The 15,237-nt window shown below is 39.2% G+C and overlaps 1 protein-coding gene across 2 annotated transcripts in view; it reads right to left on the minus strand.

Annotated features, from left to right (window-relative positions):
• Positions 1–9,297: 9,297 nt before the first annotated feature.
• LOC129258687 (rho guanine nucleotide exchange factor TIAM2-like) overlaps positions 9,298–15,237 on the minus strand; it is a 42,651-nt gene continuing 36,711 nt past the window's right edge. For both annotated transcript variants that reach the window (XM_064098760.1, XM_064098759.1), the window contains 2 exons: positions 13,896–13,977; positions 9,298–13,661 (listed from right to left, as the gene is read on the minus strand). In XM_064098760.1, coding sequence (XP_063954830.1) covers positions 12,926–13,661; positions 13,896–13,977 — 818 coding nt within the window. In that variant the 3' untranslated portion in view covers positions 9,298–12,925. The remainder of the gene's footprint in view (positions 13,662–13,895; positions 13,978–15,237) is intronic.

Raw genomic sequence — 15,237 nt, forward strand, 5'->3', positions numbered from 1 at the left:
GCTGCAAGTGACCGAAGCGAGCAAAGACTTTGACAGTTTTTATACAAAATTCTAATTAAGTGATAGATTTTGACACAATTATTCAGAAATAACATATTTTACCCTCTCTTCTTTCTTCTCCCTTTTTAATAACTTTTTGGCCGTAAAAATTGAGAGGGGGACCATGGGCCCCCATTTTAACACGTTCAATTGTGACATCACAGCCCCTTAAAGTTGAATTTAAGCCAATTGTCATTATTTGCTCATCCTTTCAGGCCAAATGAGGATCCACAAACTTGAATAAAAGGGGAAAGGGTTAAGGATTTTATTTGAACCATTACCAGCAATTATCAAAATGAATCCAAAGTCACGTCATCCACTGCGCGTAAATCTGAGCGGTGAACATTTTGTTCAGGGTGGGGGGGGGGGGGGGCGGGTGATCTATTGCCCCCCCCCCCACACTTTAATAACCTGACGTCACAGGTTTACGCCAATCATCCTTGATTTTCACTTTTAGCAGGATTCCCAGGCGGGACGCGTCTTTCTTAACGAATCTGAACTTTTCGCTGTACAACGCGAACGGACCTTTAAGACGGAATTTGATTTTGGAAAGGACTTGGGTCCGTCGTAAAACGCAGTCCTGCAATGCAAGTTGTGTGACGTGAATTTTTTTCTACGATTGATCCCATTGACTATAATGTACAGTCAATCGTAAAAAAAAAATCGAGTGTAACCACGAACGGGACCCTAACATCCGCGTCCTGAAGTTTACGAAAAGTGTCTATTACTGAGCGAGCCCAAAGTCTGTGGAAATGACGATACAATAGGGTTTATTAAAGGTCAAGTACACCCCAGAAAAATGTTGATTTGAATAAATAGAGAAAAATCTAACTAGCAAAACGCTGAAAATTTCATCAAAATTGGATGTAAAATAAGAAAGTTATGACATTTTAAGTTTCACTTATTTTTCACAGTGATATGCACAACTCATTGACATGCAAATGAGATGGTCAATGATGTCCATCACTCACTATTTCTTTTGTTTTTTAATTGTTTGAATTATACAATATTTCATTTTTTTTTACAGATTTGACAATAGGGACCAACTCGACTGAATCATATAGTTTTAAGTAATGCTAGTTCCAACTGTTCATGGAGGAATCAAGCGTTGTTTCACTTGACAATAAGGAGAAAATTAGAATATTTCATATTCATGTAATAGAATACAAAATAAATAGTGAGTGGATGATGTCATCAGTCTCCTCATTTTCATACCAGCCAGGATGTGCATATAACTGTTTTGTGAAATTAAGCAAAACTTTAAAATGTCATAACTTTCTTATTTTACATCCGATTTTGATGAAGTTTCAGTGTTTTGCTTGTTGGATTTTTATCTTTTTATTCACATCAACCTTTTGTTGGGGAGGACTTGTCCTTTAATAGTCAGACTCCTCTTCATGAATAAGGATATTGCGCAATCTACGACGCATCGATGGGCTCGATCATGTCGATTGGTGTGTGTGTCACATCTTGAATCTTGAAGAAGTACTCTCCCAAAGCGTACACGCTGTCCTGGAGAGGGTTGTGCTGTGTCAGGTGCTGCCAGTGCTTCAGGTGATGTGGTGATCCTGTGGTGGTATTCTTGGTGCACTATATACAGTGTGCTAGGTGCAGTGTGCGGGTGGTGCGTGTGTGTCCCTCTTACAGCATCTTAAGGGGAGGGGGAGGCAACATTTGCTGAATGATAGGCAATGTTGCTCCCCGGAAGCCAGCTATAGAGGTCGAAGTTACAGCAGCATTTGGGAGAGTATTCCAAATACGGATGGTTCTTGGGAACATACTGTACATGTAGCAGTTCACTCTACAAAAAGGCTGGGTGTACTTGAGCTGATGTCCAGTGTGTTGTGAACGTTGTGGACGAGAACTGCTGCTTAACTTAATCTGATGTGGCATGTTGATGTAAACATAATTGTGATGAATTTTGTAGAACATCTCACATTGGCTAAGAAGGCGTCTGTGTTGGAGAGTATCCCAGTGAAGAGTTGACAACATCGATGTTACACTGGATTCTCTGCTATAGTCATGAAGGACAAACCGAGCACCCTGACGCTGAATGTTCTCAATAATGTTTACATCTTTCTGTATGTGAGGATTCCATGCACATGAAGCATACTCAAGTTGAGGTCTGACAAGTTGCTTGTACGCAATGTCTCTCACTTTCAGGTCACATTTACCCAATGCTCGACGTATGATTCCAAGAGTACGAGCAGCTTTGGAGGATATCTTCTGTGCATGGGAGTTCCAACTCAGGTTGTCTGTGATGGTCACACCGAGGTATTTACAGGAGGTTGCCGTTGGAACAGGTTGGTCACTGATGGTAAAGTTGCAAGCCAAGGGTTGTCGTTTCAATGAGATACACATGTGGGCACACTTCTTGACATTGAAGGACATATCCCACAGTTTTGCCCAATCTGATAATGTTGAAAGATCTCGCTGGAGAATTGCGTGGTCAGCTCTTGTCTTGACCTTGCGATACAGCACACAGTCATCAGCAAAGAGTCTGATTGGTGATGAGATGCATTCACAGATGTCATTGATGTACAGCAGGAATAACACAGGCCCGAGTACTGAGCCTTGCGGCACGCCTGAGAGTACACTGGCTCGTGGTGAGGATGTTCCATCAACATGAACTGACTGAGATCTGCCTGATAGAAAAGCTTGGATCCATCCATGCATTTGACCAGTAATGCCATAATACTCCAATTTGTAGAGCAGCTTCCTGTGTGATACCTTATCAAAGGCCTTACTAAAGTCGAGAAAGAAGGCGTCTGTCTGACATTGCTGGTCGATGTTGTATGCCCAGTCATTGATGGCCTCAACAAGTTGCGTTTCGCATGACAGTCCCTTCCTAAATCCATGTTGGTTTGGGTTGATGATGTTATTCTTTTCCAAGTATTTTGACATGTGGCTCAATACAATGTGCTCTAGGATCTTGCAGCAGATGCATGTGAGTGACACCGGTCTATAATTGGCTGGGTTACTCTTGTCGCCAGACTTGTAGATGCTGGCCACTTGAGCTCTTAGCCAATCACTTGGAAGAATTCCCTCATCATAGGATTGTTGGAAGAGATGAGTAAGGACTGGGCTAATCTCATCTGCATAGTCTCTTAACATTCTAGCAGGTATTTCATCTGGACCACTGGCTTTGTTGGTGTTAAGTTCTTTCAGTTGTTTATTCACTCCTCGTAAGCTGATGAAGAGATCTTCAATTGGTGTGTACGGTGAGGGACCCTTGTCTGGTAGTACCGATGAAGTATTATCATGTGTAAAAACTGAAGAGAACTGAGCATTTAGAGCATTAGCTTTCTCCTCATTGGATACATAGGAAACATTTCCCACTTTTAAAGTTGGGATTCCTACCGACTCTCTCCGCTGAGCTTTGACGTACCTCCAGAATTTCTTTGCGTCAGTCATAAGACTTCCTCCAACAACATTTTGAAGGTATTCACTGTGAGCTGATTATTTTGCTCTTTGAACAGAATTTCTCTTTGTTTTGTATGTTTCCCAATCTGAATGTGACCTTGAACGTCTTGCCTTCTTGTATAGCCTGTCCCTCTTATTCATTTCCCGTATGATCTTCGAGGTGATGTACGGGTGGCTTGTCTTGGGCCTCGAGTTCCTGTGGGGAATGTGAGACATGATTGACAAAAGAGAAGTCTTGAAGAATATCCAATTATCTTCTACAGAGATGTCTTCAGGAGATCTTTCAAAGTAGTCATATGACATCTGAGAGCAGCGCTCCTTAATGTCTTGTTTGTCAGCTTTGTCATACTGGTAAATTCTCCGCACTGGTTTTCTTTGGAGTTTGGGTCGCATATTGATGTCAAACAGGGTGATGTCATGGTCACTGATCCCAGGTTTTGTTTGGGTATTATTCACAGCATCAGGTGTAGTTGTGAGTATAAGATCTAAGATATTTCCAGAGGCCGGTCTTGTAGGCTCCCTACCCATCTGGGTTAAACTACATCCATTCACAAAGTTGAGGAAGTGAGAATGAATTGCATGAGTTCTAGAATTCGATGTTACAACTTTACACCAGTCAATATCCGGTAGATTAAAATCTCCCGCTAGGACTAAAGCAGGCAGTTTCCTGTGCTTTCGAAAGATAGTACTGATGCTACCTTGTAATTCGTCAATCACCTCATCCTTAGAACCGGGTGGTCTGTAGAAGCTACCGAGATAGAGCAGCCCTCCTTTGACAAAGTCTATGGAAGCCCAGCATACTTCTGCAGAGCAATCAAACTCAGGACGCCTGATTGAAGCCAAGTCCCTCTTCACTGCAACAAACACACCACATAATGGGTTCACTGCAGTCGAGACCATTGACGCGGGTTTGAGTCTTGCCTCAATGGGCGGTTTTTCAAAGTTATTTAATTTTAATAATATATAAGGGCAAGAGTGAAAAAACAAGCCTAAGATTCTGATTCATAGCCTCCAAAATAGATTTCAAACCTTGCTTGGTTATGGCCAAAAAAGGGTCGGGCGGGTATATTTCTTACCTTAAAATTGAATCTCTCATATCCATGCATAATCTCTTTCCTCACGATGTTTCTCAATGTCATTGATCCCCTTCTAACTTTATTGTTCCATTACGTTAATTTTTATCAACCTCATACACGAATCCAAGGGAAAGAGACAACGGAGTAGTTATGTGCTTCCCGGGGTGTGCTTCCAGTTTTGTAAATTAAAGCAATATTTTTTTTTTTTTTTTTTTTTGGGGGGGGGGGGGGTGAGAGAGAAGGTGCGCATGCTCCCCCAATTTTATTAAGGTGGTGGAGAAGTAATAAAAAGGGTCCATTTTTTTTATCGGGGGGGGGGGGGGGGGAGGGCAGTGCTTCTGTTTGGTTCCCCTTTAAGTAAATGGATGTATTTTTGGTTCCATGACATCTGCTCTGGCTACGATTGCTCCGATGGAAAATCTGCACATTAAGCCAAACATAAATCCTAACCTCCAAAACTAAATAAACCCTAATCCTTATCTTTACATTATTCTGAACCAAAACCTATCTTAACTCTAACCCTATATGCTCAGGCTCTGATATATTAAGAATTGAGTAAATGTCATAGGAGCAAATGTCGTGTCACTGTATCTTAACCCACCTTTTTCTTTCATATTGCAAAACTATGTCTCTTCTTTGTATGATGAAACCAACGAACGTACGGGGCGCGAGCAACAGCAACAGTGCTGCGTGTTGCTGCCCTCTACGTTCGTTGGATGAAACCATCTTCCACATCTTTTTTTTAAATCCCAAAATCGCCAAAATCCAGGGGAAATTATTTATTTTTCAAGAGCCTCATGAGCATGATGCTTGGAAATTGGTTTCCCCTATCATGAAAATGTAACATTCGATACGTTATGTATAGGGTGGGGGAAATGTGACAAAATAAATTTAATTGTGTATAGAGCATCGAAGTAAACTTGTTAAGGGTCCTTATTGAGAATCCATGGACGGGCATTGTGTCAACCCTGTAATGAATCAATACAAATCTTGAATCTTGACAGTGATGTAGAAAGAAAAAAAAAACACGCATGTGGTACTGTTCATAATTATATAAATTTATTCCATGACAACTGAAAAAAAATTGCCACATGTTCAATCTTCATAATAATAATACCTATGTACAACTGTGATCTTAAACAATGAAACAAAAAGAGCGGTAACTTGGGAGAGCTTTAATGCTCAAGTTAGAGGCTAGGTGATGCCTTGTACAGAGAAAGGCGACATAACACAGGCCTACATCACCATGAAGATAGACAATAAGATAATACTACATCAACAGTATATACCAAATCTTTGATTGACAAAATGTGCACATCCACAAACAGAGAGAAACAAACAATAAATAAAATTTTCTATTTCATAAAGTAGAATTTCAAAATGCTGATAAAATGTGTGAAATTTTTGATAGATTTTGTCCATAAAATATCCAGGAAAGACAGACAGGAGCGTAATGTGTAAAATAGAAAGAGACAAATGGAGAAAGAGAGAGAGAAGGAGAATGAGAGATTGACGTATCGAGCCGTCTCAGACATCATTGCAACTCACAAGACAGTGCTACCAGTAGCCAGTGGCAATCAGTGAAAATTTTCATGAAAATTTTTGTCCGACAAGTTGTCAGGGGCCTGTTGCAGAAAGAGTTGCAATCAATCGCAACTCTAAAAATCATGCGCAACTTGATTTTCAACCAATCAAAAGAACGCATTTGGGACTTGGGATTGATTTTTCGGCTTGCGTTTAAACGCAACTCTTTCTGCAACGATCCGACAACTTTTCTTGATTTTGATTGGCTGAGAAGCACTGTTACTATGGTAACTTTCGGATAAAACTGGACTTGTCGGATGAATAGTCCGACAAGTCGTTTCACGAAACGCTCACCAGGAACATACATTTTGGAATAAATGTAGATAGATAGAAATAGGTGATCGGTAACTTGTTACTAAGATGCTATTGTTACTTGTTAATATCCTTGGTACAGATGTTGTTAGTCTAGATCTACACGTTAGTAGTTATTTGTTCGGAAAACAGCAAATATTATACACATAGTCCTCCCACTTTTCACCTTCTCCAACAATAACTACTATATCTGGCCAGAGAAGGTGAAAAAATGCGGGGACTGGCATATTGTTGTGTTTACTACATATACATGCAATGAGTGAGTGTAGGGTTTTCAGAACAAATAACTACCAATGTCTAGATCTAGACTAAGATATGACCTGAAGGTGATTGATTAGGGGAGTATTTCACGAGACAATAGTCACTGATCCTTGCATCAGATTGGCTCAGAGCAAATTAGTCCGTGCAAATCAACATTTCTTTCATGGGTGACAGGACATACAAATCATGTTCATTTCTACATTCTTTTCATAGATAAAATTATTGCAACACACTGTAGTTTTGTTTAATTTATATTCAACATTTGTTACGAAATTTCATTGATCTGTCTGTATTATATTGAAATTTAAAGGTATTGTTACTTTGATTATATTTTGAAAAAAAAATTGTTGAACGGAAATAAATAAATCTAAATCTAATCCTGCGATTATTTGCTCCGTTCTTAATATCTCAGAGGGCAAAGGGAGAGTTAGGATTGTAATAGAGTTTTTGGTTTAGAATAATATCAAGATCAGGGTGAGGGTTTATTTAGTTTTGGAGGTTAGGTTTTGTGTGGCTTTACACGCAGATTTTGCATCGGAGAAATTGTCGCCGGAGCAAATGTCATGGAACCCTTTCATTCAACACTCCACGGGTCGGTGTTTCACAAAGCTGTTTGAAGAGTTATGAAGAACTTTAAAGTTCAAACACAACTGGAGCATGTTCTAAAGTGCTAAATCGGTCGCTCCATGACATTTGCTACAGCGACAATTGCTCCGCTGCAAATTCCACACATCAATGGAAGAACCAACTTCAACCCTGGATTTAACACTATACCCTATCCTAATCCTAACCCTAAACCTAGGGCTGCAATAAATCCCTATTGCAACCCCAACACTATATATTAGACAAAATAAAGCCAGGAGCAATTGTCGGTGGAGCAAATGTCGCGTCACCGCGAAGTCAGCTACAGAAGTATAAATATCATTCGATCAAAGAGAGGGTCAGCAGTTGTGCGCTAAGTCATTCATAACTTTCGAACAGCCTTATGAAACACCTACCTGGATTCAAAATAAGCAAGCCCTCTGACATAGCGACAGGTTTATCTGTCACCACTGGCTACAGATATCACCATCAATAGCTAGTGGTGATGTCTGAAAGCGGGATAGTAAAATAAGAGAGCTCGAGAACAAATAAAAAGTGAAGAAAAGAAAATAAAGTAATTCAGAAAGATCATGGCATACTTTGCTTTTTTTCTAAATATGATATAAATTATAATACTGTACTCTCTTCTTTCTGTATTGAAATGTCATATATTATCAATATAGCATCTTTCAAAATACATTCACTCATATTCATATACATCACTGAGAAGAAAAAAAGTATGAAAAACAACTGCAATGACAAATAAAATCACAATCATATGTGGTTTGTCTAGATGAAAATTCATTGCATAGAAACTAAGAAGAAATGGGAAGTTCATCAACAAAAGCAATTCCAAAAAAAAAGAGAGAGAGTTAATGAAACAGCCAGAAATATGTTTTGCAGAAGGCCATAAACTTTTTCTTTGTAGCAATTCCTCAAAACCTGTGAACACTATAGAATAGCTGGGGTAATATAGGAGCACCTTGAGCACCTAACAAGGTGGACATATGCGCTAAAGAAATACCCTACATCGTATTATTATCACCATCATTATCATTATTACATGGAAGCATGGCATAAATATTACCATCGGGAAGACAACAATATGGACATTCAAACCATAACACTGAAGTCACCACTTACAAAAACTCAGCCTCGGTCATATACCTCTAATGCATCAGATAGTAATACTGTAGAAATCTCTTTCGTAATACTAATGCTGTTTGCTGAAACCATCTAGATATAGAAATGAAACCATTAACTGAATGTGAAGAAATTCACTGAATGCTTGAGTGCCTAGGCAGCCCAGCTAAAGCCGGGGTTATAATAGTAGCAGGGCCCACTGGGAGAACAGTTTTCAGAACTGCAGTGGCTACCCTGGGTAAATAAACATATATTATTATTATCAACTGTAATAGTCAATATTCTTGCCTTGTGACATTCCGGGAAAACTTCAAAATTGTTTATCCAGGTTCAGTCTTCATTTCCATGGAATACCACAGGTTTTTAAATAATTTTCTTCATTTCATATTCATAAAAATCAAGTAATTAATTTCAATTGACTATTGATAGAAAGCATACAAGTTTGCTGCAAATCCTGGTTGTGTAAGTGATCATTTTAACTAGTCTCGACCTGGAAATTAAGAGGTTAAAAAGACCCTTCTAAAACAGTGTGAATCAGAGCATTAGTGATTACAGGGATTTGAAGAGCAGTGATGTTCTTAATCTGCTAAACATCTATAAAATGTTTCCACAATTTTAATGCATCATACTTGCTGAATATTAAAAAAAAAATTAAAAGTTTGTTTCCCTCATCTTTCTCTCAAGCAATTTCACTAGTTTAATTCACTCATCTTTCAAAAACTTGCCCCAAGTGTCATTCCCCATAGCAAATGCTGAGTAAATATTATGTTAGTAGAGTGCATAAGGATGGATAATGCTATGCTGGGCAAAGACCAAGCAAAGAACATCCCATGATGTGGACGATTCAGGAATGACAGGATATTCACTAGCTATTACGTGATTTTTTTTAGATCTGAAACTGAGATTTTAATTATACTCCCATTTACATCTCTTATAAAAGATATAATATCCAAGATATTACATGAAATAATGCTTCACTTGTAGATCAATATTCATCAAAAAAATCTCTTTAAATCATTCAGTGCTGACATGAAAGAATTGAAATATTAGTATATTGTTTCAGTGAAAATTTACATTCCAGTGAGAATAATGGCGCAAACACATTTCCCCTACGATCGCCATACGGTGAGTCGAAAACAGCCATTATAACATTTTTTGTACCAGCAACATATGGGTGGTTTGAATAAAATTCGATAAAACGGCTGTTTTTGATTCGCTGTACGGGGGCCGTAGGGGAAATGTGACTGCAGCATAAAACTTCTAAATATATTTAATTTCACATACTATAGACTCTCAATTAAAAACTGCCCAGCAGTTTAAACTCTGCGCTCATGATAAATCACTATTAAAGGTTACTTTGAAATGTGCAATATCATTCAAATCTAATTCCAAAATGTGATAAAATCTGGAATATACATAATAATTATTTTCTCATTTCAATCATCGCCAGTAGCTAGAGAATCTATCCCTGACCACATTTCTGATATTGTAGATATGATCTGTGTCATTTTCAATAAATAAGTTAAGATTTTTTATTATTCCTTTTCTGCTTTGCAATCAGACAAACTTGACAGTACATCAAACGTTTTCAAAACTTTGATGCCTTTCTTTCCCCTGCTAATAGTGTGATGAGGACTTCCACCACATTTTGTCTAAGATCTGCAAAAGCTATCACAAGGAAAACAAAAAATAAGTTTTCAATGTTACGGGGGATATGAAGACATATTTTTTTTTTCCAGTCACTATACAAATCAGGCAAATTGGAACATGTAAGAAGATAGCTTATACAACTGCATGATTCTCATGAAAAAAATTGCTGTTCAATAACATTCACTAAAGTGTTCATTTCCAAATAACTTGATAAGAATAGGTGCAAACTGATGTCTAGTAAGTAGAAAAGGGGTTTATTTTTCATCCATATTGATACCTGATCAAGTAACAATTCAATTGTTTTATTCCTTTGTTAACGTAAAGGAAGACAAAACCTTTAATTCATGACATTATATAAAAACATAAATTACTTAGGAACAAAACAATGAGCACTGCATGTTGGAAATGAAACTAATAGGACAGTATTGTGCACATAAAAAACCATTGCCTACGGTTTGAAAGAAACAAAAGTCAAGTTCTTTCAAAGTAATGATGTAACTTTACCTTGTATATTTATTACTAAATGATATCTACTTGGCACAGAATATTTAATTCGTCTTTCTGCGAAGAATATTTTTTTCTACAGAGAGAAGGCATCATTTAATTAAAAGATGAGAATATTACCTTCATAGCAAAGACTATATCTCGAACAAATGATTTGCATTGACTCTAACCCATAGATAAATCATTCTTCAATTTCATCCAATGCTTTTGTGTGTTTATTTAAAAGCAAACGAAAAAAAAATACTGCTCTTCACAAAAGAAAATGAAATCAAACATATAAAATAATCTTTGAGAGAGCATCAATAATATATGTACACTAAAAGGGATACAGCCTTGAGAACACAAAGACGTATTGCACTTCAAAATGCCATAGCACGTGTAAGAACATCGCACCAATAACCAACTTTCATTATTTTTGTAAAGAACAAAAATCTTATACATGAACACTACATCCTCCTACTACTGACCATATAGTGGTTGACTCGCAAATGAGCTGGGGCCTTTAGTGTAGGCCAGAGACTTGACAGTTTCATTGAAAGTACATTTTTGTGTGCTAAGGCCCTCCACACACCTTACGACTGGTCCACGACCCGATTTTTTTGGGGAAAAAAATTGAAATTTTGCTAATTTTCTTAGAATGTGAATGAAAAATAACTTTGTATTTGAGAAATCAAATAAGCTGTAAGAATACATAATTTTGGATTGCAAGCCTTTAGTTTGGAGGTAAGGCCAAGTTTGTTTCAAATTGTAGCCAATCGTACAATAGTTATAATAAAGTCATTACGGCTAGATATTAAATTCACATTTAATCTAATAATGATGGTAGCGTAGCCAGACATGCAAATAATTTATAACAATTTCCATGACAATTTAGAACTTTCCACTGTAAGAAATTCCATGTCACTATATTTCATTCCAAAATCAGGTCGCAGACCAAACGGAAGGTGTGCTGTGGCCTTGATAGGGCCTACTTAAATTTTGTAGAAAAACTTGGAAATGCAATCGAAAGAGCTACGTTTCTCAGGGCACAGATAAACAAACTGCTCCAATATAGACATTTATCGATTTGCTTCTTTAACAAGGAGTGAAATCTGACTTGCTGCAATTAAAATTGATCTCTAAATTGTAAAATTGCAACAGAACATTTGCAATTGATTCAAAATATTTTCTCGCATCAGTTCTCTAAGGTTCTTTACGTCACTGAAAGCCTTTTGGGCTTTAAACTTCGTACAACTTTCTATTACACATTGCGAACCACTATCCACGTGTTGCATACCACTGCATAACCCATTCTCAAAATCAGCAAATCTAATATCCATGATCCTTTATCCTCTACAACTAATACTGTACAAAAATATTGGCACTATCTTTACATTAAATAAGATTATTACTACTTACAAGACGCAACTTCCGCACTGCGTCAATGGGCTCTCACAATTAGTTTCACAACCATTTGTAACCATGTGTATTGTACTGGATATTGCAACCAAATGACCACTAACGGGAGCACAACCGATTGAGAAAGGGATTTGTCAAACTTTACAATGCCTTCTTGCTATAATCTCAAGGAATATGGCTTGGAGACAAAAGGGATTCTGATGGAATATATATAATCTATGATATTTAAATCAGGGGCCCGTCTTACAAAGATTTGCGATTGACCCGATCAATTGCAACTATGGAAAGCAAGCAAAGTCAACATATGAAATGCATTTTTGTTCACAAAAATTTACTAGATATGAATGTATATCCATAAATTCATTGATTTCTTGACAATTGGTGCGTTCTCCTTGGTTAACAAAGGACATTTTGCACATTTCCTGTAGAAAAAATTACGACACTGGATTTCCATAGTTACGATTGATTGACTCGATTGTAACTCTTTGTAAGACGGGGCCCAGGTTTCTCTTATATTCTGTAGGTGTCTGCTATGTTTTATACTGCAAATTCTGTTGTTCAGGTACAAACATGCAGGCTTTAATTCTGATGAAGGATACACATACATAACTTCATCCATGCCTAAAAAAATGCAGCATTCATTGCTATATTGCGATGCTTTACGTTGTCGTGAATCGATCGGTAGGCAAAGGTACATGTAGACGGTTGAAAAAAAACAAGCACATACCACCATTTATCCTGAGTATTTTATGCACTTTATCTTGGATTAAGGAAAAAAAATCCACAGCATCGGTAGCATTACATTAAACACAAATTGGTAACATCAATAAAAAAGTGGTATTAAAAAAGGCAAATACTTGTAGTAGGCCCCTTTCCATGAGTCTGATTAAAAAAACTCCAATGTTGTTTAAAAAATGGATTAGCCAAGAATGGAAGCTCCGGCAATACTGTTATCAATGGTGGTCCTCGACAGCCATTTCTATTTCAGCCAACCTAGCTCTTATGTCCTCCAGGTTTGGGGTGTAGGGCTCGCTCGGAGTACTCGACTGTTGCTGGGCGTGGACTAAAGACAGGTCCAGAGTTAATGGTCTGTGTGGTCCTTTGCGACCCTGAGCGCCAGCACTGGACTCGGGCGTCAGAGTTCTGAGAGGGTCTTCAGAATGGAGGGTGTTGGGATGAGATGCATGGGTCGTTGGTGTGAAAGGTGGCACACCAGGAGATGCCGGAGAGTTGGGAATGCTGGAGTCACAACTTGTTCCCCTTTGCAGACTGTTGTTCCCGTTGCAATTCAGGGAACCCTCACTCTCCTCACGTTGGAGGCTTGTGATGATGATGGAGCTCGGATCCCGACGGTCATGGTCAAAAGACCCCCGCCCCGTGCCCGTCGAGTCCGTATCGTCATAGTTTGGGTCTGAGCGGTGGGACCCGCTTTCGCTGGACCTCTCCTCGCTACCCAACGATCCCGCTTCGCTCTGTCCTGCCGACGAACCCCCATCGGACTTTGCCATCGTTTTACGCAGGGTTCGTTTGTTGCGCCCTAAATTCTCAAAGCGCTTGCCGCCGTAAGGTGTGTAGTTCTTCTTGATGTTAAACTTTGAGCCTCCTCCTCCCGGGGTAGTCTTTGAACGATGGTAATCCCTCAGGGTCTGCCGAAGCACTTTCAGAAATGAGTTCCTCAAGTCGGAAGAGCTATGTGAATAAACAGGAACAAAATTTGTTTGAGCATTCCATGTCTTTAAATCCATTTCATATTGCCAACATGACGATCTCCAAAACAATCGCAACAGTAAATGCTCACAACCGTCTCATTATTTACCTTTTTTCTTAAACTTTTATTGATTTTTTCTTTCAAGTTTTTCTTGTTTAACGCAATTAAATTGGTTTCAAGGATTTTGATCTCCTTAAAAGAATACTTCAACTCACCAGAATGAAAACTGGAAGACCTTTTCTGTTTTTCCCTCCCCTTTGAGGTGCACCAGCTCCCATAGACACAAGTAGTCAGTTTCTGTGAATTAGAAGAAAAACATTATTAGAGGAAGGGCTCATTAAACATGCTACAATAACGAATTTGAGGTTTTTCATTCTGCACCACCGCTACTACCACCACAATCTGAATCACCACCATCACCACTACCCCCACCAACACATCAACATCACCACCACCAACACATCACCATCAACGACAACAACATCACCCCCACCACCACCAACACATCACCATCAACATCACCACTACCAACACATCACCATCAACGACAACATCACCACCATCGCCAACATCATCATCACTACCACCCCATCAATACCAACCCCACTACATCATCACTATCATAACCAACATCACCACCACCAACAACACATCACTACCACCACCACCACTACCAACACAACTATCACCATCATTATCACCACCACCACAACCACTACCATCCCATCAATGCCAACTCCCCTCCATCATCACCACCACCACCACTACCAACACAACTACCACCATCAATATCACTACCACCACCACCACAATCACTACCACCTCATCAAGACCAACTCCCCCTCCATCACCATCACAAACACCACTACCAACACAACTACCACCATCAATATCACTACCACCACCACCACAATCACTATCACCTCATCAAGACCAACTCCCCCTCCATCACCATCACAAACACCACTACCAACACAACTACCACCATCAATATCACTACCACCACCACCACAATCACTACCACCTCATCAATACCAACTCCCCCTCCATCACCATCACAAACACCACTACCAACACGACTACCACCATCATTATCACTACCACCACCACCACAATCACTACCACCTCATCAAGACCAACTCCCCCTCCATCACCATCACAAACACCACTACCAACACGACTACCACCATCAATATCACTACCACCACCACCACAATCACTACCACCTCATCAAGACCAACTCCCCCTCCATCACCATCACCACCACCACCGCCACTACCAACACAACTACCACCATCAATATCACTACCACCACCACCACAATCACTACCACCCCATCAATACCAACTCCCCCTCCATCACCATCACAAACACCACTACCAACACAACTACCACCATCAATATCACTACCACCACCACCACAATCACTACCACCTCATCAATACCAACTCCCCCTCGATCACCATCACAAACACCACTACCAACACAACTACCACCATCAATATCACTACCACCACCACCACAATCACTACCACCTCATCAAGACCAACTCCCCCT

Source organism: Lytechinus pictus, chromosome 4 (assembly GCF_037042905.1).
Source record: "Lytechinus pictus isolate F3 Inbred chromosome 4, Lp3.0, whole genome shotgun sequence".
Lineage (NCBI taxonomy): Eukaryota > Metazoa > Echinodermata > Echinoidea > Temnopleuroida > Toxopneustidae > Lytechinus > Lytechinus pictus.